The 25,480-nt window shown below is 44.5% G+C and overlaps 1 protein-coding gene across 1 annotated transcript in view; it reads left to right on the forward strand.

Moving 5' to 3' along the window:
- LOC126481176 (voltage-dependent calcium channel subunit alpha-2/delta-3) overlaps nucleotides 1-25,480 on the forward strand; it is an 885,717-nt gene that overhangs the window by 396,259 nt on the left and 463,978 nt on the right. Inside the window, exon 3 of the mRNA XM_050104748.1 lies at nucleotides 11,422-11,532. Coding sequence (XP_049960705.1) covers nucleotides 11,422-11,532 — 111 coding nt within the window. The remainder of the gene's footprint in view (nucleotides 1-11,421; nucleotides 11,533-25,480) is intronic.

The following is a 25,480-nucleotide window of genomic DNA, read 5'->3' on the forward strand; positions in this document are numbered from 1 at the left end:
ACATTTCGTTTTTCTGCAGGGTAAACTAACCAGCACCCTCAACATTGTTACTTCCGTGCTACTGCCATTTCTTCGACACGTTGTGCTTTTTCAGCAGGACAAGGCACGTCCACACACAGCTGCTATGACACAACGTGCTAGTTGTGGTGTAAAACAATTGCCCTGGCCACCAAGCTCGCCAAATCTCCCGTAAATTGAACATGTATATGACATAGTGAAACGGAATCTAACACGTTCTCCAGATCCTGCAAGAGACATTGCCAAATTGCTACAAAAGGGCGTGATGATAGTCATAATCTACGCAGGATGCCATTCGGTGCCTTTACTGTCGTTTGCACGAGATAATACGCGTCTGCATTGCCACCACACGGGATACACTGTTCACTGATGCGACGGTCTGGGTACCCTTTACTGTGACTTGGTCTGCATTTGTCATCATATATTCCTAGAATGATGTACTACCTGTGACCTCATTTGTCAATAAAATGACCTTATCCTCTGGGGCGTTGTGTTTTTCTTTCCGGCAGCGTAGAAGGTGCAATGACACAAATAAAAGATAATTTCGAGTGAGATAAAAATTCAAGGCGAAACACTGACTGTTGACATTATTATTCTTACCCAAGGCGAGGAAGAGTTACAGGACATACTGAAAGAAGTGAAAGGCTATTGACCAAGGAATGTGGATAGAAAATAAACAGAAGAAAGACGAAAGTAATGAGAAGTAACAGAAATGAGATTAGCTATGAACTTAACATCAAAAAGTAGATGAAGTGAAAGAATTCTGCTTCCATGGAATGGAAACAAATCCTGACAGATGCAGCAACGAGAACACAAAAAGCACACAAACACTAACAAAGAGGACATTCCTGGCCAAAAGAAGTCTTCTAGTACCAAACATTGGCCTTAATTTGAGGAAAAAATTGCTGAGAATGTACATTTGGAGCACAGCATTGTATGGTAGTGAAACAAGGACTGAAGCTGGGAAGGAAGAGAATCGAAGCATTTGAGATCTGGTGCTACAGAAGAATGTTGAATATTAGGTCGACTGATAAGATAAGTATTGAGCAGGTTCTCCGAAACAAAGAAACATACGGTAAACAATGACAAAAAGAAGGCACAGGATGATAGCACATGTGTTAAGATGTCAGAGATTAACTTCCATGGTACTAAAGGGAACTGTATAGAAAAAAAATTGTAGGCAAAGACAGCAGCTACAACATATTTATAAACTAAGTGAGAATGTCGGTAAAATGGAAGAATTCGTGTTGGGCTACATCAAACAGTTAGAAGACTGATGGGACGAAAATAAATGCTTGTTGAGCTTAATCTCTCCGTCCCATGGAAGGCGCACTATTTTATCGTGCTCTAATCCCACGAGACAGTGTGCGATGTTTCGCAATACAGCCGAGGACACTGGTGAAAATCTAACGATCAGGATCGTCACAATCCCACTTATGAAGGAATTGTTATCTAGTCTCACTTGGCCTGACTTCATAGAGGCACTGTGCTGAGCTTAGGAATTTTGAACGATACTGGGGCATAGGAACTTTACCTATAACAACACATTACATTATTCAGAGAGTAATGAACCCTACGTGGAAAAGTGTCGTCGTCCTGCAAATGCTGCGACACTCGAAGTACAACAAAATTGTTACCTGTCACAGTAACTAAAATATACACTGATGTGACAAAAGTCATGAGATACCTCTTAATATCGTGCTGAACTTCATTTTGCCCGCCTGGTGCAGCAACTCGACGTGGCATTGGCTCAACAAATCTTTGGAAGTCCCTTGCACAAACATTGAGCCATGCTGCCTCTATAGCAGCCCAAAAAGGCGAAAGAGTTACTGAAGTAAGATTTTGTGTACGAACTGACCTCTCGATTATGTCCCAAGTCTGGTGATCTGGATGGCCAAGTCGTTCGATCGAATTCTCCAGAATATTCTGCAAGCCAATCGCGAGCAATTGTGGCCCAGTGACATGGCGCATTGTCATCTACTAAAATTCCACCGTTATTTAGGAACATTAAGTCCATGAATAGCTGCACATGGTCTCCAAGAAGCCGAACATAACCATTACAACTCAATGATAGGTTCAGTTGGACCAGAAGACCCAGTCCATTCCATGTAAATACAACCCACACCATTATGGAGCCATCACCAATTTGCACCGTGCCTTGAGGACAAGACAACTTGGGGCCGGCTGCTGTGGTCGAGAGGCTCTAGGCGCTTCAGTTCGGAACCGCGCTGCTGCTACGGATGTGGGTGATGTCCTTATGTTAGTTAGGTTAAAGTAGTTCTAAGTCTAGGGGACTTATGACCTCAGATGTTAAGTCCCATAATGCTTAGATCCATTTGAACCATTTTTGACTTGGGTCCATGGCTTCGTGGGGTCTGAGCCACACTCGAACCCCACCATCAGCTCTTGCCATCTGAAATCGGTACTCATACAATCAAGCCTAGGGTCAAACCGATATGTTTACAAGACCAGGAGAGGCGTTGCAGGTGATTTCGTGCTGTTAGCAAAGGCACTCGCGTCGGTCGTCTGCCGCCGTAGCCGATTAACGCCAAATTTCGCAGCACTGTTCCAGCACATACGTTCGTCTTACGTCCCATATTGATTTCTGCCCTTATTTCACACAGTGTTGCTTGTCTGTTAGCACTGACAACCACGCAGACGCCGCTGATCTTGGTCGTTAAGTGAAGGCCGTTTAACCACTGCGTTGTCCATGGTGAGAGGTAATGCCTGAAACTTGGTATTCTCGGCACACTCTCGATACTGTGGATCTAGAAATATTGAATTCCCCAAATATTTCCGAGATGGAATGCCTCTAGCTCCAACTAGCATTCCACTTTGTTCAAAGTCTGTTAATTCCCGTCATACGGCCATAATCACTTCGGAAGTCTTTTCACTTGAATCACCGAGTACAAGTGACAACTTCTCCAATGCACGAGCCTTTTATATCTTGTGTACATGATACTACCGCCATCTGGGCATGTGCATATCGCTATCCCATGACTTGTCACCTCAGTGTGTACTCTCTGAACAGACATGCTTTTCGTTGCTGACACATCAGCCGTGTAACTAACAGAGACTAGGACTTAGGGTTCAAACTCCTACCCATCAGTCCACTTTCAGGTTTCATTTGATTTTCCTAAATCGTCTTTTAAACGACATAGAATCCTTCACTCCTGCGCTCATCTGTTTACTTTCGTTACGACACCGGATTCGAATTTACAAACAAAAATAAAACTCTCTGCATCCAAAATATCTCACTGTGTCTGGCTACAGCTCACGCATTACTGCACAAAAATTCAGCGTATGTTTTTCTTAAAGTTATTCAACACACGCAATTTTCAGAAACTAAATTTATGTTGAGCAGCATAAACTTCTACACAGCGCGCACACACGCACACACACACACACACACACACACACACACACACACACATGCATACTTTCATTCGAACAAGAGTTATACACGAGAGATACAAGGCAAATCGGCAAGAAAATGCAATATTTAATGAATGAATGAATATATTAAATTTGACCCGGCAGTGCAGTGAGTTGTAGCTGTTACTGTACTTGCTGATAATAAACCATTTTCAGAGAATTAATGACGCAGTCGTTGGGCGAACCTGCAGATCAGCAGTTAATTAAAAGTAAGCGAGCCAATTTACTGATTACAGTTGTGATGATCAGACTTCATTACATGCCATTTTAATAAAGTACAGTTATGAAATTTTCACTTGGCAGTGGACAACACGATTGGAAATAAGAGCTGGGAAATTTGTGAGCAACAACAAAAATTACGACCAAAACAGTCGATATTATCAAGCAGTGTAAAATGAATGAAACGAGTCCAGCTACCTCTATTTGAATTTCACAGTAATGTGTCGATAGATGCCTCGTTTGCACTCTGAACGGAATAAATATGATTTAATTTGCTGTCAAATCGTTCAAGTTACACAGACTCATTATTGCTTTAAACTAGATGGACTCTATGCCCTAGCATACTACTGCTCTGAGCGACTACGTTACTTAAAGAGTGCTTATACCTACAATGCTTTACACACAGTGGGTTTAACGTACAAAGCAAGCTCTGTCTGTGTCGATGCGCCAGAACCAGTACTTCCGTGGGCAGGCTGCGATCACTGCATGGAGTCCCAACCCGTTGCTTGGTTAGCTCCGTGACGAGATGGAATATGTTCCATCTCGCCTCAGAGCTGTGCACAAATTTAACGTAATGGTAGTGCATCGACTGTTCAGTTCAGAAACAGCTGGTCGATGTCAGTACTAAGAGGTCATGCAGATGATGGCGAGGCATATAATGAAACGCTCATTTTGTCCCATTGCAACTGAAGGGGGCAAACAAATACCGAGACAGTTTGGTGTCGGGTGGTTGCAATGAAAACTGGAGTGAGACCGGACGCTGGAGTGAAAAGCTGACAGCCAGGAATGCTAAGGTGTTTGGAGAGACACAACAGCTCTTTTAGAAAGGGTGAGTGGAACGCGATACGGCGAAGTCTGCCAATGGGGTGGCACCAGGCTAAAACCGTTGACTGCCTGAGGTGCACGAAGGAACGGTCCATTCAGCCTTGGGCGCATAGGAAATACTGGAGTTCATTTGAAAACGTAGTCAGCGAATGACAGCCTTAGTTACTACAACAAGTAATACAAATAGGCAATGGGGGTTGATCTGTCACCAACTCATCTCGGGAGATTAATTAATAATTTTCAAATCTGCAGTTACTATGAAATGACATTAAAAGCTAAAGTAGTGTGGAGGTAGGTAGCGGCCCCACACTGCCGCCACAAACATGCATAGTGCAAGCCAGTCTGGAGACGATACCACTCGAAAAATGCACTAACTCCTTGGCCACCATAAGCGGAGGGCGCACATGACTTCTTCATCGATAGTCTTAACCCGCAGGACGGGTTTGTTGGTTTCCCTGCCCAGAAGCAATTCGTGGCCTAGATGTTTTTGTGTAAGTAATTACAGTAAGGAAACTTCCTGGCAGATTAAAACTGTGTGCCGGATCGAGACTCGAACTCGGGACCTTTGCCTTTCGCAGTAAATGGCTCTACCGACTGAGCTACCCAAGCACGACTCACGTCCCATCCTCGTAGCTTTAGTTCCGCCAGTACCTCATCTTCCAAACTTAACATAAGCTCTCCTTCGGATCTTCGCAGGAAAGCTTCTGTGAAGTTTTGAAGATAGGATACGAGGTACTGATTGAACTACAGCTGTGAGGGGGATTTCTGAGTTGTGCTTGGGTAGCTCAGTCGGTAGAGCACTTCCCCGCAAAAGACAAATGTCCCGAGTTCGAATCTCGGTCCGGCGTACATTTTTAATCTTCCAGGGACCTTCATATCAGCTCACACTCCACTACAGAGAGAAAATTTTATTCTGGACGTACTGTAAGATTTACTTATCCTGACATAGTTTTGTTTATTCCCGGTTGAGAACCTGGTGGTGACCTTGGAGTTTTTATTTATTTGTCTATTGTATGGTTTTTAAGCACAGTATTAAATAAAATACAAACAGCAATAAATGTAATTTACGAACATACATTTTCACTACTGATCATTAAAATTGCTACCCCAAGAAGAAATGCAGCTGATAAACGGGTATTCACTGGACAAATGTATTATACTAGAACTGACATGTGATTACATATTCACGCAATTTGGGTGCATACATCCTGAGAAATCAGTACCCAGAACAACCACCTAGGGCCGTAATAACGGCCTTGATACGCCTGGGCATTGAGTTAAACAGAGCTTGGATGACGTGTACAGATACAGCTGCCCATGCAGCTTCAACACGACACCACAGTTCATCAAGAGTAGTGACTGGCGTATTGTGACGAACCAGTTGCTCAGCCACCATTGAACAGACGTTTTCAATTGGTGAGAGATCAGGAGAATGTGCTGGCCAGCGCAGCAGTCGAACATTTTCTGTATCCAGAAAGGCCCGTACAGGACCTGCAAAATGCGGTCGTGAGCTATCCTGATGAAATGTAGGGTTTCACAGGAATGGATTGAAGGGTAGAGCCACGGGTCGTAACATATCGGAAATGTAACGTCCATTGTTCAAAGTGCCGTCAGTGCGAACAAGAGGTGACTGAGACGTGTAACCAATGGCACTCCATACCATCACGCCGGGTGAAACGCCAGTATGGTGATGACGAATACACGCTTCCAATGTGCGTTCACTGCGATGTCGCCAAACATGGATGCGACCATCATGATGCTGTAAACAGAACCTGGATTCGTCGTTGAGTACACCATCGCAGGCGCTCCTGTCTGTGATGCAGCGTCAAGGGTAACCGCAGCAATGATCTCCGAGCTGATGGTCCATGCTGCTGCAAACGTCGTCGAACTGTTCGTGCAGATGGTTGTTGTCTTGCAAACGTCCCCATCTGTTGACCTAGGGATCGAGACGTGGCCGCACGATCCGTTACAGTCATGCGGATAAGATGCCTGTCATCTCGACTGCTAGTGATACGAGGCCGTTGGGATCCACCACGGCGTTCCGTATTACCCTCCTGAACCCACCGATTCCATATTCTGCTAACAGTCATTGGATCTCGACCAACGCGAACAGCAATGTCGCGATACGGTAAACCGCAATCACGATAGGCTGCAATCCGACCTTTATCAAAGTCGGAAACGTGATGGTACGCATATCTCCTGCTTACACGAGGCATCACAACAACGTTTCACCAGGCAACGCCGGTCAACTGCTGTTTGTGTATGAGAAATCGGTTGGAAACTTTCCTCATGTGAGCACGTTGTAGGTGCCGCCACCGGCACCAACCTTGTGTGAATGCTCTGGAAAGCTAATCATTTACATATCACAGCATCTTCTTCCTGTCGGTTAAATTTCGCGTCAGTAACACGTCATCTTCGTGGTGTAGCAATTTTAATGGCCAGTAGTGTATATTTTTAATACATTCTACAGCGTCGTTTGCTGCCATCAGAAAATTATTGAAAATTCAACGACATGCCCCGTTGGGACATTCTGCGACAACGTGGCGATCGGTTTCCCTGGCTGCTTGACCTTCACATTTTGGAGATGGAGCCTTACCCAGTCTATAGAGAGAGTCAGCGCGTCTACCATTATTGGTGCGTATTTTGTTAGTCGTTGCCCATATTTTGCACGATTGTAGGTATCGCTATCGGTTGTGATCAGCTGCACTTTCGCAGAAAAAAACAGACCTAGACTCGCTGAATTCTCAGGTTATGAGAATACAGTAACAGCATTTCAACCCCTAATAGTACTGAAGTCGCCAGAGGTACGGGGATGCTGGAGTGGACGCTGTGAGACGGGGCACAGGGCAGCTCACGGCTGTGGAGAGACGCTGCGACTGTCCGTAGACATTTTATTTTCCTTAGCTTCAGGCATTACAGGTGTCCGTCGTCCCCACTCACGTCGGAGCCTACTCACTCGGCGGTTTGGTCGCTCTGCTTTGCTGAGGGCACAGCCCAGTTGCCCGTGGCCCAGTTGTGACAGACCCGGCGAGGCACGCTATCCCCAGCAGCCAACTCTTCCCCTGACGGCTACTGGCTGGACTCTGGTGACAAGTGGCACTCGCGCCACGCCGACCCGCTCCCCCTGATGCTGGAGAGTTGATGTCTAATGTCCTCTGCAGCAGCCAGGATGCGACCCCCTTACCTCCGGGCATGAGTCGGCCGTGCTGCTCGAAGGCCTGGTCTGGCCCGCTACTGGATGGCTCTGGGTCCCTTGCGAGCTCAGAGGGTCGAACCGTGGTCCCGCCCCAGACTGGAACTGTGGTCATCCAAGAGATATGTGACACTAAAGATACTAGTATTACTTTATACTCGGCAGTAAGCATATATTTTGAGAATGTGCCTATTCAACTCACCAACTGACATACATTAGGTTAGCGCCAGTGCGCTGGATTCGAGGGCGGTTTGTGACAAGAGTTACTCCCAATCCCGCTGAGCACGCCGTTTTAGCAACTCTCGCACCCATGTCGGCCCTATGCGCTTTGCTATTTCACGTTGCACGAAGTTTTTATCAACAACCGCACGCCTGACTTACGGGTCAGCCGCAAATTCCCGCTAAAACTACCATATCCGTGACGCCGCTACACCACAGACGACTCATACCGTCATAGCATGGATATATAGGAATTATCTAATTTTAACAAAAAAATGGTTCAAATGGCTCTGAGCACTATGGGACTTAACCGCTGTGGTCATCAGTCCCCTAGAACTTAGAACTACTTGAACCTAAGGACATCACACACATCTATGCCCAAGGCAGGATTCGAACCTGCGACCGTAGCGGTCGCGCGGTTCCAGACTATAGCGCCTAGAACCGCTCGGCCACTCCGGCCGGCCTAATTTTAACAAACATACTTTGTAATGTGGTCAAGGGCACATTGGAGGTGTGTGCCCTTGCATTGTCTTGCATGAAATAACTATAGATTTATCGTTCGTTCTCTGAATAAAGGTTGCGGTATATTGTTCATTGTACATACACTATGTGATCAAAAGTATCCGGACACCTGGCTGAAAATGACCTACAAGTTCGTGGCGCCCTCCATCGGTAATGCTGGAATTCAATATTGCGTTGGCCCATCCTTAGCCTTGATGACAGCTTCCACTCTCGCAGGCATACGTTCAGTCAGGTGCTGGTGGGTTTCTTGGGGAATGGCAGCCCATTCTTCACGGAGTGCTGCACTGAAGAGAGATATCGATGTCGGTCGGTGAGGCCTGGCACGAAGTCGGCGTTCCAAAACATCCCAAAGGTGTTCTGTGGGATTCAGGTCAGAACTCTGTGCAGCCCAGTCCATTACAGAGATGTTACTGTCATGGAACCACACCGCCACAGGTCGTGCATTATGCACAGGTGCTCTGTCGTGTTGAAAGATGCAATCGCCATCCCCGAATTGCTCTTCAACAGTGGGAAGCAAGAAGGTGCTTAAAACATCAATGTAGGCCTGTGCTGTGATAGTGCCACGCTAAACAACAAGGGGTGCAAGCCCTCTCCGTGACAAACACGACCACACTATAACACCACCGCCACCGAATTTTACTGTTGAGACTACACTACCGGATAATCGCCATACCCACACCCTGCCATCGGATCGCCACATTGTATACCGTGATTAGTCACTCCACACAACGTTTTTCCACTGTTCAATCGTCCAATGTTTACGCTCCTTACACCAGGCGTCGTTTGGCATTTACCAGAATGATGTGTGGCTTATGAGCAGCCGCTCGACCATGAAATCCTAGTTTGCTCACCTCCCACCTAACTGTCATAGTACTTGCAGTGGATCGTCATGCACTTTGGAATTCCTTTGTGATGGTCTGGATAGATGTCTGCCTATTACACATTACACCCTCTTCAACAGTCAGTGGTCTTTCTCAGTCAACAGAAGAAGTCGGCCTGTACGCTTTTGTGCTGTACGTGTCCCTTCACGTTTCCACTTCACTATCACATCGGAAACATAGGACCTATGGAGGCTTAGGAGTGTGGAAATCTCGCGTACAGACGTATGACACAAGTGACACCCAATCACCTGACCACGTTCGAAGTCCGTGAGTTCCGCGGAGCGCCCCACTCTGCTCTCTCACAATGTCTAATGACTACTTAGGTCGCTTCTATGGAGTACCTGGCAGTAGGTGACAGCACAGTGCACCTAATATGAAAAACGTATGTTTTTTGGGGTTTCCGGATGCCTTTGACCACATAGTGTATTAGCAGGTATGATCTGGTGGAAAAAAGATCGGCCCACTAATTTGCATTGCACTAATTTCACACCGCACGTCATGCAGAGGTTCTTGATACAAGTGATGATAATTTTCTAGTCGAATGTTCAGCGTGTCCACACGTCCCCGATAAATGCGCTAACAGCAGTGACTTTCTGGTCAGATGTTGTGCGGAGCGAAAACAAGATTCCCTAGAAAATACACAATGCATTTATGTTCGAATTTTCATACCCAAACGAAGAGTGGGAAATGGAGAAATCGGGTATCAGAATGACCAGCGTGTGGTCTAGTTTTGCAAAAAAGGTTTTAATTGCTTGAGAATAATCAGGATAATTAACAAAATTTTAATAGTAATTTAGGAAAAATTTTTGGCTGAATTTTCGTAGCCGAACGAAGAACGGGAAACGCACAATTGGGATGACAAACTGACCAATCTGAGATCCAGTCTTACAAAAAGAGGTTTAATTGATTGAAAGCAATCAGGACCATTAAGAAATACTTGATTTCAGGAAAAATTGAAATATTTCGCGAACAGCTGGTGTTAGCTGCGTAAATGAAGTGTCAAAAAAATTCACGTCTTCAAGGCCTAGCTATTTTGCGTATAAAATTTACATTGGTGTAGAAATACTGAATTTTTTCTTTCAAGGTGAAAAAAATAAAATAAATATCAACTTACAGCATAAACTGAAACTTCTCTCAATAATAATAAAATACCGAATGATTTTTAAATATGTTATATTTCCTGCTTTCTGAATAAAATTTGAAAATAAAAAAGTTTTCAAACACAGTCAATGTTTCCTGATATGATTTCACTGAAAGTACGGAAAAAATAGATAAACATTTGATGCGCTTCAGTTGCTTTACATAATGTGCATCATTCAAAGACAAGCTGCACGTTTATCTACACCTGCTTTACTTCTCACTCTTAGACAAATCGTATCACAAAGCATGGTTTTTTTCAGTTTCTAAAATTGAGGTTAAAGTAACACTCATGTGAAGAAAACGATAACGCCTTGTTCAGAGTTATTCTAAAGCCAGTAGCTTAATAGAGAACTCAAATTGTAATTACTAATTGATTACACTCAAATGTAGGTACAGAGGCTCTTCGATGATATCTTATTGATATTCCACGGATTTCATATTTTTGACATCCATGTGGAATAATCTCATGTTGCATGTGATGCTTTGAAGTGATCTAAGGCCAAAATTAGTGGGGGGAAAATAATACATTACATCGCAGAATAGCTAAGGTGAAATAATACCTTTATCATTGCCACGATGATTGCTGGTACCTCCTACAGGAGTTTCGAATAATAGTTTCTCTAGATGTGTACATCTACATCCATACTCCGCAAACCACCTGACGGTGCGTCGACTCTTTCTGCATCTCTCAAGAATTTCCTACATAATTTAATCCATGGAGTATAATTTACTATTCGATGAGTGTAATTTATGAATTAATGACTTCAGATAGGACAATTGCAACACCTTTTGTGCCACGGTAGCACAAGCAACTTCCGACGTAACCAATTAATTAAGTAAATTACTCACAGTCGGCAGACAGATAACCTAATTAATGTATAATTCCTTACGGACAGAAATACTCAGACTACACAGCAGCCATTGAAGTGAACTGTAAAACTGAATAATTGTGTTTTTCTTATGTTGCAGAAATACCAAGACCACGATGTTGACGTAACACGAAAGGATGGCCTGATCCTCATACGGGAAATGGCGCTCGAGGTGAAGAACATGATGGACATCAAAATGCACGCGGTGATGGTGAGAATCTTTTGTAATTACGCATGTAACTTATAACTTGTAAAGTAGAATTACTTCACCAGTTATTTCATGTAGACTTTGTTATTCTGGACTTGATAAAGAAGCGTCTTTCCACGCACAAGACTGTCGAACGTGGCCAATAAGCTGTGCAATGACGATGAGCTTTCTTACAAAAAATACAGCGATCTCTATACACAACAAAAACTAGACGGAGCCAGTAAAAAGGCTTTCGCGTTCTTGAGTATGGAATAATAATCATCTTCGTTTCATAATGCTATAAATCCGGGACGTCAGCTGCTTAATATTTTATTAGGGAGAATAAAGACTGTTCTCTTCCTGTTTTGTCTCCGCAGAGCACCATTGATTGTCTTTTGTTTATATGCTATCGATGAAGACTTAGAGTTTCTAAATTAATAGCATAAAGCAAAAAAAGTTAAGATGATATTTGAATATTCTTAAAAATATAACTACAGTATACAAACCGAAACTACGTTCTAGAAAAGGGACTTATTACCCTAGAATTTAGTCTTAGCGTCGTAATCTGTTCTCGATTCGTCTTTCCAAATATTTTTCATGTTCCTTGTGTCTAATTTACGAACTCATGGGGCTGTAGTACCCCCATATCTACAGGCTGAGTGATCTTTGAGCTTCGTAAAAGAGACTTGCGGAATGTCGATACTGTATGAACCAAATAAGGTGGGTCGGCACGGAAACGTGTGACACTCAGTGACGTGACAGATCGAAGCCGCTGTCTGCTACAACAGTAATCTGCTAGCCATGTGAAGTAAGTTCACAGGACAAAAAAATATAGTCCAGTGCGCACGCACGGATGACTCATAAAGTGTTTACAGATGATGCAGTGATCGAGCCACGTGCTCAACTGCTCGCGCACTGCCTCTACGTGAACATAAGGAAGTAGCGGTCAGCGAGACCTCAAGATGAGATTGTAGGTAAACGTAGGTAAATGTAAGGGCGTGACAGAGTGGCAAAAAGGGCAATAGTGTTTGGCCATGCCTGTAACTGTACAGTGTGTGAAGCTGCTCGATATGCTGATTTTTCGCGGCGGGCTGTTCAAACGCCGAGAATTCTTCCGGGTTGTATGGCCACGGTCCATGGAACTTTTCTATCCCTGACGTTTCGTCCAAAGCTACGTTGGACGTCTTCGGAAGTGCTCCTGTTTGTGCTGAGTCTTGCCGACTGACGAGTCGGACGTCGAAGAACAGCCTAAATGGTTCAAATGGTTCTGAGCACTATGCGACTTAACTTCTGAGGTCATCAGTCGCCTAGAACTTAGAACTAATTAAACCTAAGTAACCTAAGGACATCACACACATGCATGCCCGAGGCAGGATTCGAACCTGCGACCGTAGCGGTCGCTCGGTTCCAGACTGTAGCGCCCAGAACCGCACAGCCACTCCGGCCGGCGAACAGCCTAAATACCGTGGAAAGTTGGCAGAGCTAAAAGGATTTGTGAGCTGGAATATCTGGACGCAGAGTTAAAACATCTAAATCAGGCTTTTGAGGAAAATGGGTACTCTAGTAAGTTTTGCGAGCGGATAACAGGAGGCCAGAGGACAACGATAGGACACAGCGATGGAAGAAGACGGTTTCTTTACCCTTCATCAAAAAAGTAACGGATAAAATCGGCAAGATTTTAAGGAAACATAACGTTCGACCGGTTTTCAGACCAACTAAGAAAGTAGGCCAGACACTTCGTTCCGTCAAGGATGAACGTCCCCATCTGTCTGCAAGTGGTGAATACAAGATTCCGTGTACATGTGGTAGGATCTACGTTGTAACTACAAAGAGATGTGTGAATACACGGTTGAAGGAACACAAAAGTCTTTGCCGACTAGGGAAAACAGACAAGTCAGCCCTGGCGGAACATGCTCTTCAGTTGGGTGATCACGTAGTGAAATTTTCGGAAACTGAAGTTTTATGTACTATGACGAACTATTATCCACGGCTATATAGAGAAGCCATCGAAATATACAAACATGGGGATAATTTTAACAGAAAAGAAGAAGCTATGAAACTCAGCGATATATGGACAGTGGCGCTACAGAATCGATGAGAAGTTTTTATCTTTGACGTACTATGATCGATTGTTATATTTTATCCTTGACAAGGTTTATCTCTGCTATCACGTGAAATCCAGACCACACCCACTTTCCACGGTATTTAGGCCGTTCTTCCACGTCCGACTCGTCAGTCGGCAAGACTCAGCACAATAAGGAGCACCTCCGAAGATGTCCAACGTAGCTTTGGACGAAAGGTCAGGGATAGAAGAGTTCCATGGACCGCGGCCATACAACCCGGAAGAATTCCTGGCAGCTGAAAAACGGTTCAAATGGCTCTGAGCACTATGGGACTTAACTACTGTGGTCATCAGTCCCCTAGAACTTAGAACTACTTAAACCTAACTAACCTAAGGACATTACACACATCCATGCCCGAGGCAGGATTCGAACCTGCGACCGTAGCAGTCGAGCGGTTCCGGACTGCGCGCCTAGAACCGCTAGACCACCGCGGCCGGCCCTGGCAGCTGAAACATCCAGTCGTGAAAGCCTTCATTGTAAGACTGTTCACAGTGTCTACAAGCAGTGGTGCAACACATGTGGCCACGAAACACAACGTCAGCATTGTGCTCGGAAAAAAAAGTCATGACTGAGACAGACCGGAGACGCGTTTCACAGGTTGTGAATCAAAATCGCTTCCAAACCCGACAAACTGCTGCAGGCTTGAATGATGGTCCATCCCCAACTGTTAGCGAGAGAACTGCAAAAAAGGAACATTTGGAGTTTGTCACCTTGCAAAAGACCATTGCTCACACAGGCACATACATAAAGCTGCGCCGACATCTGTGGCCGAGCGGTTCTAGGCGCTTCAGTCCGGAACCGCGCTGCTGCTACGGGTACAAGTTCGAATCCTGCCTCGGGCATGGATGTGTGTGATGTCCTTAGGTTAGTTAGGTTTAAGTAATTCTAAGTCTAGGGGACTGATGACCTCAGATGTTAAGTCCCATAGTGCTTAGAGCCATTTGAACATAAAGCTGCGCGTCTTCAGTGGGCTAGAAATCATCGAACGTGGACAGTAACTGAATGGCGGAATGTTATGTGGTCTGAGAACCGCGTTTGTGGCTACATTCAGATGCCGCACGTCATCGATTGCACCGAACGCCTAATGAAGCATTTCATTCTCATTGTGTGCAAGGTGGGTTTCAAGCCAGAGATGGACTTGTGATGTTTCGGGGCTGTATTTCTTATCATTAATTGGGCTCGCTCTCAGATGTGACCACTAACATTAATCGGCATGTTCATTTAAATATTCTGAATGATCAGGTGTTACCTTTTAGTCAACGTCTATATGATGGGTAAGCTATTGATACCACTGGTTTTCAAGACAGCATAGTTCGTCAGGGTAAAAGAGTATGTGACTGATTTCTGAACATTCCCCCACCCTATTATATCTCGATTGGCCTGCAAAATCCCCTGACTCGAACCCCATAGAAAATCTGCGAGACATGTTGGAACAGAGGGTAAAACGTAGACATCAGCACCCCCCCTCCCCAATTTGGTGGAACTGCGCGATCAAACCTTTAGCGAGTTGCACAACCTTCTGAACTCACTTTCAAACTTAAATGTTCAAATGTGTGTGAATTCCTAAGGGACCAAACTGCTGAGATCATCGGTTCCTAGACTTACACATTATTTAAATTAACCCGCCTCCAGCGGGTGGGGCCGCACTATTCGTAACACACACGCCCATGCCCTCCAGTGGGAGGGGCCGCACTATTTGGGACACACACACACACACACACACCCATGCCCTTGGTAGAAAGGGGCCACAGTATTCGTGATTCACACACAATCATGCCCACTGGCAGGAGGGGCAGCACTATTCGTGACACACACACACAGACGCACATACACACACACATACACACATACACTCTCTCTCTCTCTCTCTCTCTCTCTCTCTCTCTCACACACACACACACACACACACACACACACATGCCCTTCAATGGGAGGGCCGCTCTACTCGTGACACACCCACCCACCCAAACACACACACACATACACATGCCCTCTGGTGGGAGGGGCTGCACTATTCGTGACACACACAAGCACACACACACATGCCCTCCAGTGGGAGGGGCCACGTTATTCGTGACATGGCGCCTATAACTATGAGATTCCTTCCCGTTCCATTCCCGCTTGAAGTGCGGGGCAAATGATTGTTTAACTGCCCCTTTGCACACTGTAATTAGTCTAAACTTGTCTTCGTGTACGCTAAGAGAATGATACATACGGCTGTATAGTAGACTCAGAGATTACTCACTTAAAACTAATTCTTGAACATTTTAACAGGCCTTCCTGGGATGGTTAACATCTATCTTTAAGCGTCTGTCAGTTCAGACTTTCCAGCCTAGCCATGAGCGTCTAACAAACATGCGGACGTTCTGGTTTTGGGTATAGTCCTTGTCACTCTGTGATGTGTCCGTTAGGCATACAGTATTTTAATAGCAGCGAAGCAGGATAGCAAAGCGAACACAGCTGGGTGACATTACGTTTAGTCAGATGACGGCAGATTACAGGTCGGCCAGACACGGAGAGCTGTGGGCAACGAGTTGAATGTCACCTGTAGTGTGATTTCACAAATATATAGAAAACTACAGAAGGGGGGGGGGGGGGGGAAACAGCATTCAACTGCAGTACAGTTCTACAACTCATCGCCAAATGCTTTATCTTGCTTTCAGTTATCTAAGCCGTCCGTTAGTATCCACCCTAGATACAGACTCTGGATTACGCATCACACATCAAATAGTGTTTTATCGGTTTCAGGAAGTAGGGTTGCTGTATATGCTAGGTGAGTCACACGCTGCAGTCCCTTCAACAGGGGCACCGCAAGACTCAGAGCATTCAATATCTACATTTACGTATACATCTACATTCCACAAACGACCTTATGGTGTATGGCGGAGGGTACTTTGTGTACCACTTTCACTTCCACCTTTTCCTGTTCCACATGCGAATTTTTCTTGGAAAGACCGTTTGCTGGTAAGCCCCCACATGTGCTCGAATTTCTCTTCATGGTCTTTTCGCGAGATGTACTTACCAGGAAGCAATATATGGTTGACTTATTGAAACTAACGCTCTTGGAACAGTAATCTACACCGTTAGTCCAGTCAACGAAAGAGAATTGCGGGAGAAGATATGTGAACTCACAAATTATTGTACAGTGGTGGGGGAGGTGGGGCTGAGTGTAATTAACATACTAAAAATTCTGATCGGGGTGTGAAAGTAGGGGTGATGGGGGGTGGGGGGCGTGATGGAGTGATTTTAAAGCTCTCTTTTTCCCGTTTTTCTTTAATATCTTGAAAACAGCTGCTTCTAGCGAAAATTTTTTCCAGTAGGTAATTAAACTAAATTAAATTTCCTACAAAAAAGTCCTGTTCATTTTTGCTCTAGGACTAACAGTTTCTCCGTTGCGGACGATAGAAAGAAATTCTCAGATTATTAAAAATAGTGTCTTAATGGTACATTGTGAAACAACATTGGTTAAGAACAAATGTTTAATGTTTGCGCCACTTCTAAATGCAGTAGAATTTTGTTAAGGCATAAATTGTGTTCTGCTGATGTTACTGGGTGGAAAAGCTGGGTTGGAGGTTAGAAGCGTGACGGTGCGAAGGTGGTCGGATTGTGGTCGTGGACTTCCCTCCTTCACAGATCTGAAAAATGGAGAGTGAGCCGGCAGTTCCCCATTCTCTCTACCACACTACGTCACTCAAAGCAGCTACAGGATATTTCACAAATATATAATGTCCTTCCGCAGCTCACCTTGTGAATCATTGGCGATACAGTGCACAGACTCTCTCGGGGGAGGGTATTTGCTTTCCACAAAATGTGTTATCAGCACATTGAACGCAGATATGAGTTACTAATAATACTAAAGAAAAAAAGGCATATGGGGAGATCCTACGCAAATCTGTGCTACACTGCTACGGGAGAAACTGATCCTTTAGCCATCCTGTATGACAGCTGTAGTATTCTCCTTGGAAATGCGATTTCCCCTACTTCGACCGCTGCTCGCTTTTCAGTTTTCAGATAGCCTGAATCTCCAGAGCATTTCCTGTCCAGCTCTCCTATGTAAGTAGATAAAATAAATTCATTGTTTATACAATCGGTCGATTTTCAGTTTATTAAGTGAGTACTTACTGTATTTGTTATGTGTGCTTTTATGTAAAATACGTTTCTATAAACAATGGCTGAGAATTCCTTAACTTTTATGTGTGATACCAATGATCTATGTGGTGTTGGTGGAAAGGGACTGGATTGGTAAATTGGCATCTTGCTGCTGTCTGTCGTTCACAGCATATTTTGAAGCCATGTAACCATTTTGTGGTCACTTAGTGATGAGTTAATAAATGGCCAGAAGATTACTGAGCCGGCCGCGGTGGTCTCGCGGTTCTAGGCGCGCAGTCCGGAACCGCGCGACTGCTACGGTCGCAGGTTCGAATCCTGCCTCGGGCATGGATGTGTGTGTTGTCCTTAGGTTAGTTAGGTTTAAGTAGTTCTAAGTTCTAGGGGACTAATGACCACAGCTGTTAAGTCCCATAGTGCTCAGAGCCATTTGAACCATTTGATTACTGCATTTCTTTCACGATTAATTGTGTAGCTTGTAGAGTGCATAAACCTCTTTAATTCAGGAATTTCGGGCACTTGCAAAAATGACTACACTGAGTGGAGCCACGTCCCGCACAGTCAAAGTGTATCTTGCAAGGTGGTTTTCAGTATGTCTGACGGAATAGGACTCATCATGTTAAAACTCAGAACAGTAATCTGTTTTAATGCATTGCTTTATTTGTATTGAAATGGCTAAAGCTCTGTAACACCTACGTGACCTACTTCTGTTGCAGGGAGAGCCAATTTATGGCTGTGGGTCTCTTCAGATGTTGGGAGAGCTGAGGCTCAGGAGTTGTATTTCATACCCTCAAGCTGCTAAAAAGTATTACAGCCATTGATAGTGGACGCAATGAAATCGACATTGCCGATCGAATACATTCTGAGAGCATGTTACGCATAGGACAGGCTCCTCAGTGCGGTAGACGGTTGACAGTTCCAGCTCATGAGCGCTTTTTGCGTAATAATTCATTTAACAACGACAAATAAATATTCAGTAAACTGAGAATAACTTCGCTATATACACACGAGCTCAGTAAAACAATTTTGTCTGCTCACGTGAGAGAAATGGACGGTAAGCGCTCTGGAGATTTAGTCTGTTTGTAAACCGAAAAGGGAGCAGCGGTCGTAGTGGGGGAAGTCGCATTTCCTAGGAGAATACTAAAGCTGCTATACAAGATGGCTAAAGAATCAATTTCCCCTATAGCAGAGTAGCACAGAATTGTGTAGAATCTGCCCATATGCGGTTTTTCGCTTTAGTATTATTAGTAACTCATATCTGCGTTCAGTGTAGTGTTAACACACTTTGTGGAAAGTAAACACTGTCCCCCGGGAGTGTCTGTACACTGTGTCGCCATTGATTCATAAGGTGAGATGCGGAAGGATATTATATACTTGTGAAATAGCCTGTAGTTGCTTTGTGTGACATAGTGCCGTAGAGAGAATGGGGAACTGCTTGCTCGCTCTTCATTTTGCAGACCTATGGAGAAGGGAAGTGTATGAGCACATCCCAGCCACCTCCCTTCCCTAACGCTTCCAACCTCCAATCCTGCTCCCCCCCCCCCCCCCCTTTCCTCGCATAACACAATTTACCCCTCCATACGGTCCTACTGCACTTACAAGTGGTACAAACATTTAATATTTGTTCTTAACCCATCTTTTTTAACAATATACATTAATTTTGTACCATTAAGACATATTCCAATAATCTGCGATCTTTTAATCCACCGCGAAGTGGAAACTATTAGTCCTAGACAAAAATGAGTATGGCACTTTTTTGTAGGAAATTTAATGTAGTTCATTTTTATACTGGGAAACATTTTCCAGCTCAGGATTTTTGGTATGTTGTTCACGACACTCCCCCTAACACTGCACAAAAATTCTCGACTATACAAATGTATTACCCCAGTCGACGTTTTTGGCCCTTCATTGACTGGATTACATGATGCACAAACTCTCTGTTGTAACATCTGCGATTGCCCAGTGATGCTTCCACGTTTACCAAATGAACCTGTAACAAAAGGCGCTGCTCTTCCCTGAATCGTCTGTATTTCCTCTATCAATACTATCTGCTACAGATCCCAGACTGACGGCCAATATTCATGTACTGATCATACAAGGAGTTTGTAAGCTACCTCCTTTGTTGGTACACTTTCTTGATGTACGTCTTAGTCTTGCATCTCTCTTATTTCTTACGGGTTTTATGTGGTCATTCCACTTTACATCGCTCCGTACACATACTGTAACGTATGCGGCTGCTTACATTGATTATTCTGCAATCGTGGACTAATGACCTCAGAAGTTAAGTGGCTCTCTGGCTCTGAGCACTATGGGACTCAACATCTTAGGTCGTAAGTCCCCTAGAACTTAGAACGACTTAAACCTAACTAACCTAAGGACATCACACACACCCATGCCCGAGGCAGGATTCGAACCTGCGACCGTAGCAGCCTTGCGGCTCCGGACTGCAGCGCCAGAACCGCACGGCCACCGCGGCCGGCAGAAGTTAAGTCCCATAGTGCTCAGAGCCATTTGAACCATTTTGCAATCGTGAAGTAATTAAATGATGGGTCCTTCTGCCTATTTATGGTCAGTAAGTTACATTTGTTTATGTTGAAAATGAATTGCGAATCCCTCCATTTCGCTTTAATTTTCTACCGTTGCGAGTTCTCCGTACACAACAACATCGTCCGTAAAAAGTTTGATGGGAATTCCAATATTATCTACTGAGTCATTTGTATACATTGTGAAAACAAATGGTCCTATAACACTCTCTTGGACTACACCTGATGTTACCTTCAACTCCCAAGAATTCTCTCAGCTAAGAATGACATGCTATCTTATGTTTGCTAGGATAATCTGATATTCAGTGGGGCTGCATCTTGTTAGGGGCACCTATTTCAAATGGCTCAAATGGTTCAACTGTACGCTTTTGTGCTGTCCGTGCCGCTTCACGTACCCACTTCACTATCATATCGGGAACAGTGGACTTAGGGATGTTTAGAGCGTGGAAATCTCGCGTACAGACGTATGACCAAGTGACACCCAATTACCTGACCACGTTCGAAGTCCGTGAGTTCCGCGGAGCGCCCCATTCTGATCTTCAAAAATGGCTCTAAGCACTATGGGACTTAACATCTGAGGTCATCAGTCCCCTAGACTTAGAACTATTTAAACCTAACTAACCTAAGGACATCGCACACATCCATGTCCGAGGCAGGATTCGAACTTACGACCATAGCAGCAGCGCGGTTCCGGACTGAAGCGCCTAGAACCGCTCCGTCACAACGGTCGACGGCACGTATTTCTTAAGGAATTAGTGACGTTAGCAGTTTTTGAGGATGACAAACTGCAATTAACTTCTAAATAATTTGACGTGTGAGATATTATGTACACTCAGTATTCTGAAAACATGGACAATAAAATTCTCATACACGTGAGAACCATGCACTGACACTAATGTAAAGGACGATCTGCAGTGCTATACAGGGTGGTCATAAAGTGTCTGAAAACCTTGTAAGGTTGTTGCAGGGTAGGTTGTGCTGCGAAATAAGTCTTAAGAGAAATATTGGATACGTTATGCCGTTTCTGAGTTTTAGCATTTAAGTTAGCCAATCATTCCGTTGCGCGCTCAAGTTCAAACGGCCCTCTAGGTTCAATGAGAGTCAGTTGATTTCATGGCATAGATGGTAGCGCACGAGACTGCCTCGTCCTTAGCTCTGGTTGGATATTTACTACCGTCCGTTGTTTCGATTTTAGGAAACCAAATGAAGAACACATTTGGCGTCACCGGTCCGATTGAATTTGCACGCGCAACGGCCTGATTGGCTAACTTCCATGCGAATGAACTCGGAAACAGCGCAATGTATCGATTTTTTTTCTAGACAGTTATTTCTCAGCACAGCCTCCCCTGCAACACCCTTACGGGCTTTTCAGACTCTTTCTAACCACCTAGTGTATAGCGTGTTTCAGAAGGAATAGTGAAATTTTGTTAGGCAGTAGTACAGACAAATTCAAATAAAATATTCGATGTGTGTCCAAGTTTTGTTGGTTACAGAAATACAGATGATCACAGGCATAAATTTTCAGTTTGCATGTTGGTACTACCGCAGACTAGTGAGTTTCTTTATCGAGTATCTTCTATTTAAGTACATGTTGTGAAGTTGTCCTTGAGTTTACATATCTGAGTTTTTCATCTGTGATTGGGACTTTTTGCCCAATTCTACTTCACTTGTAAGCATGCCGCGCTGATTTACAAATGCTGAGGCGGCTGACAAGTGTTCGTGTATGAGGTTAGTAATGAATACGCTGCTTCTGCTGCTTGTAGAAAATACAGCAAGCGCTTTCCTAACCGCGGAGTACCAGATCCATACGTATTTATTTATGTTTTCACTAAACTGCATAAGACTGGTGCAGTACCCAGCAGCCATATTTCATCTTATTAAGTTAGTAGAAAGTAATTCTTCAACAATCACATGCTGAATTTCTACATGTATCTGTGTTTCACGTACAGTATTAATTAAATATAACTTCATCTTCAGCGTATGCGAATAATAAAGTTCGGTGCGAAACTGGGGGAGGGGGGGGGGCGGTATAACGGCCCCTGACTTTATCATTTACAGCGGGTTCATCATAAGAAGGATATACGGATATGAATGCAGATTGGAACTCTGTCATTTACTAACTGCAAATCACTGGCAATCCTGTTATGTTAACCGCATCGTCACACAGGACTCCGTTATCTAGATTTTCTTGAGAGCTAGCTTTCGCCGTTATTGGAAGAGGATCGTTCGGCTACAGACCTTTGTATAGTCTAGTCGTCAGGAGACACATCTTCTAAACGTAACGCTCCCTGGAAGATGGATCAGCATAAATGATCACGTTTCTTGGCCACCAAAGTCGTCGGACCTTAATCCTTTGCGTTTATGCCTGTTGACTGCAAAGTCTACAAACAAAAAGTAACAACAAGAGTTATAGAACGGATTATGAACAGTGCTCCCTCCCCCCCCCCCCCCCTGAAAAGAAGCACCAAGACACCGTCGGAAAAGCTACAAATGGTTCAAATGGCTCTGAGCACTATGGGACTTAACTTCTGTGGTCATCAGTTCCCTAGAACTTAGAACTACTTAAACCTAACCAACCTAAGGACATCACACACATCCATGCCCAAGGCAGGATTCGAACCTGCGACCGTAGCGGTAGCGCGGTTCCAGACTGAAGCTCCTAGAACCTCTCGGCAACATGGACCAGCCATAAAAGCTACAGGTAGTATTGGTTAGAGAACTGGACAGTGCACTAATGCCGAAGGTGTAATTAATGAAAATCAACTTTGCACTTAATCATTTGCCTTCTCTGTTTGTCTGGGTACATTCTGAAAGCTGTATCTGTGTAACCAGTAACAGATGGACACATGTAATATGGAATATACTACTATCTCCTAAAATATTTAGTATTCCTCTTGGAACACCTTGAACACGAAGGGGCAAGTAAAAATGGGTCGAACGAGCGGATACCACTGGACGACTATGTGGGACAGCATCGACGGAGGAGGAAAAGACTTACATTTACTTCCAACAGGATGGAGCAACTGGCCACATAACCGGCCGAACTTTGGAGCACGTTTACGCAACCTTCATGCCTGACCGAGTTGTTAGTAAAAGTTAGTCTGGTCGGGGCACTAGCTGACCATCCGCGTCATCTCATCTGTCAATGGGTGATTACTTTGTGCGGGGAGCCCTCAAGCCTAAGGTGTATCGCAGCAACCCTTATAACCTACAACAACTGCAGCACAACATTTTGGGTGAGACTGCAGCAATTCCAGCAGTCCAGCTTCGATCCGCCTTCAGCAAATTGCTGATCAGGGGCCACAAGTGTGAAGAGAGAAAGAATGGTCTCTTTCAACATGTGCTATAGTCAGATTATTACTGTATTTCCTTTTTTCTGCTGTGTTTCTTTGTACCCTGGAACCCTGTGCTCCGGGCCACTTTTATTTGTCCCAGCCTGTATATCAGATCCGATATTAAAAAAAAAAAGAAGCCAGACACTACTGTCACATGATAATGGTTGTAAGTGACGAAATTAAGACTAAAATACACTACCCCACAAAAAAAGGAACACAGCTAGAAGATATGGTCGAATGTTAATGCAACTTGTTACATTAACACACCATCAACTGGTTGTAAATGATTATAATTATGGAGAGGCCACCAGAGTGCATTAGTGATCGTCGTATTTAGTATTGTTACTAGGCCAAGTTGGGTGTGTAAGAACCGTGGACTGCTTCATATATTGAGTAATCACTGTAAAGGACGCGCATACGTCGCACAAACGTGTGAGACAGCGTTATCAGCAAAGGTCAGAGTTTGAAGCGGACTCATTGTGGGTCTGTTTTCGGCCAGCTGGTCGAATCGGATATCTAGATTTATGGGTCATTCGGTAGCGACAATGGGCCCATGATGGACTGCAAAGGTACTTGAGAGAAGGTATACCCGTCTTCAAGGTTCGTTTCGACCACGTCTGACCAACACAAGACAAGGGATGATCACGTATTGACTATTGCGCACCAAGCGCATCGTAACCATTTCACGTCTGCGTCTGCCTTACGAGAGCAAGTAATGGACTTCCTGCAACATCCTGTGTCATCTTGCAACAGTGGTAGGACACTAGCAGTAGACGGGCTTGGGAATTACCGTCCCATGTGCAGACTGCACACCAGAAACGGCTGTGTTTGGAGTGGCGCAGAAAGCTTGAATTAATGGTGTCATATTGTGTTCATCAAAGAATAGTGGTTCTAAGCTACCGCTACGATAATCGTTGACGAGTATGGCCCCGGCCTGGGAAGAGATCCTACTCTTCCAAAGTTTTGGAGGTGCACAGTGGTGTTACTGGTGAGGTCACCGTGTAGGTTTTCGACGGGTCATGGTAGGAAGTGATTGGAGGAACTCTGAAGGCACAACGATACATGACAGACGTCCTGCATTCTGCTGGCCGGGGTGGCCGAGCGGTTCTAGGCGCTTTAGTCTGGAACCGCGCGACCGCTACGGTCGCAGTTTCGAATCCTGCCTCGGGCATGGGTGTGTGTGATGTCCTTAGGTTAGTTAGATTTAAATAGTTATACGTTCTAGGGGACTGATGACCTCAGACGTTAAGTCCCCTGGTGCTTAGAGCCATTTGAACCATTTTTGAAGACAAGACGGATTTTACCTTCATGGAAAAATGTTTGCGGTTGGCTACAGAACCATGAATGTGCCTAGGCTTGCACCTGCTCAGAGCCATTTGAACCATTTTTTCGTCCTGCATTCTCATGTATTAACTCTCATGCGACAGTATCGTGCTACCATGTTTCAACATGAAAATGCTAGTCCACACAAGGCACGTGTCTCTGTAAATGCTGTGCATGATGCTGAGATAATCCCATGGTCTACAATATCTCCAGACCTGTCCCCGACAGAAAATTTTGGGACCAGCTGGGATGTCAACACCGTCCCATTGCCAGTGTCCAGGATATCAAAGACCAGTTACAACAGTTGTTGGTCAGCTTGCCTCACGAAGGAAAACAAAGGCTTTATAGCATCTTCCGCAACCGAATCAGTGCATCCATCCACGCCAGGAGGGCACATAGTCATAAGTGTGGTCATCCTGCTAATTTCTTTGTAAATTTGACTTTATTTTGTAATCACATACCCTCTGAAAGCGTGAAGTTTCATTCCGTTTCCTCCTCCCCTCCTGGGTGGTTAGCTTTTATTTATCAGGTAGTGTACTTT

This window comes from Schistocerca serialis, chromosome 5 (assembly GCF_023864345.2).
Source record: "Schistocerca serialis cubense isolate TAMUIC-IGC-003099 chromosome 5, iqSchSeri2.2, whole genome shotgun sequence".
NCBI lineage: Eukaryota > Metazoa > Arthropoda > Insecta > Orthoptera > Acrididae > Schistocerca > Schistocerca serialis.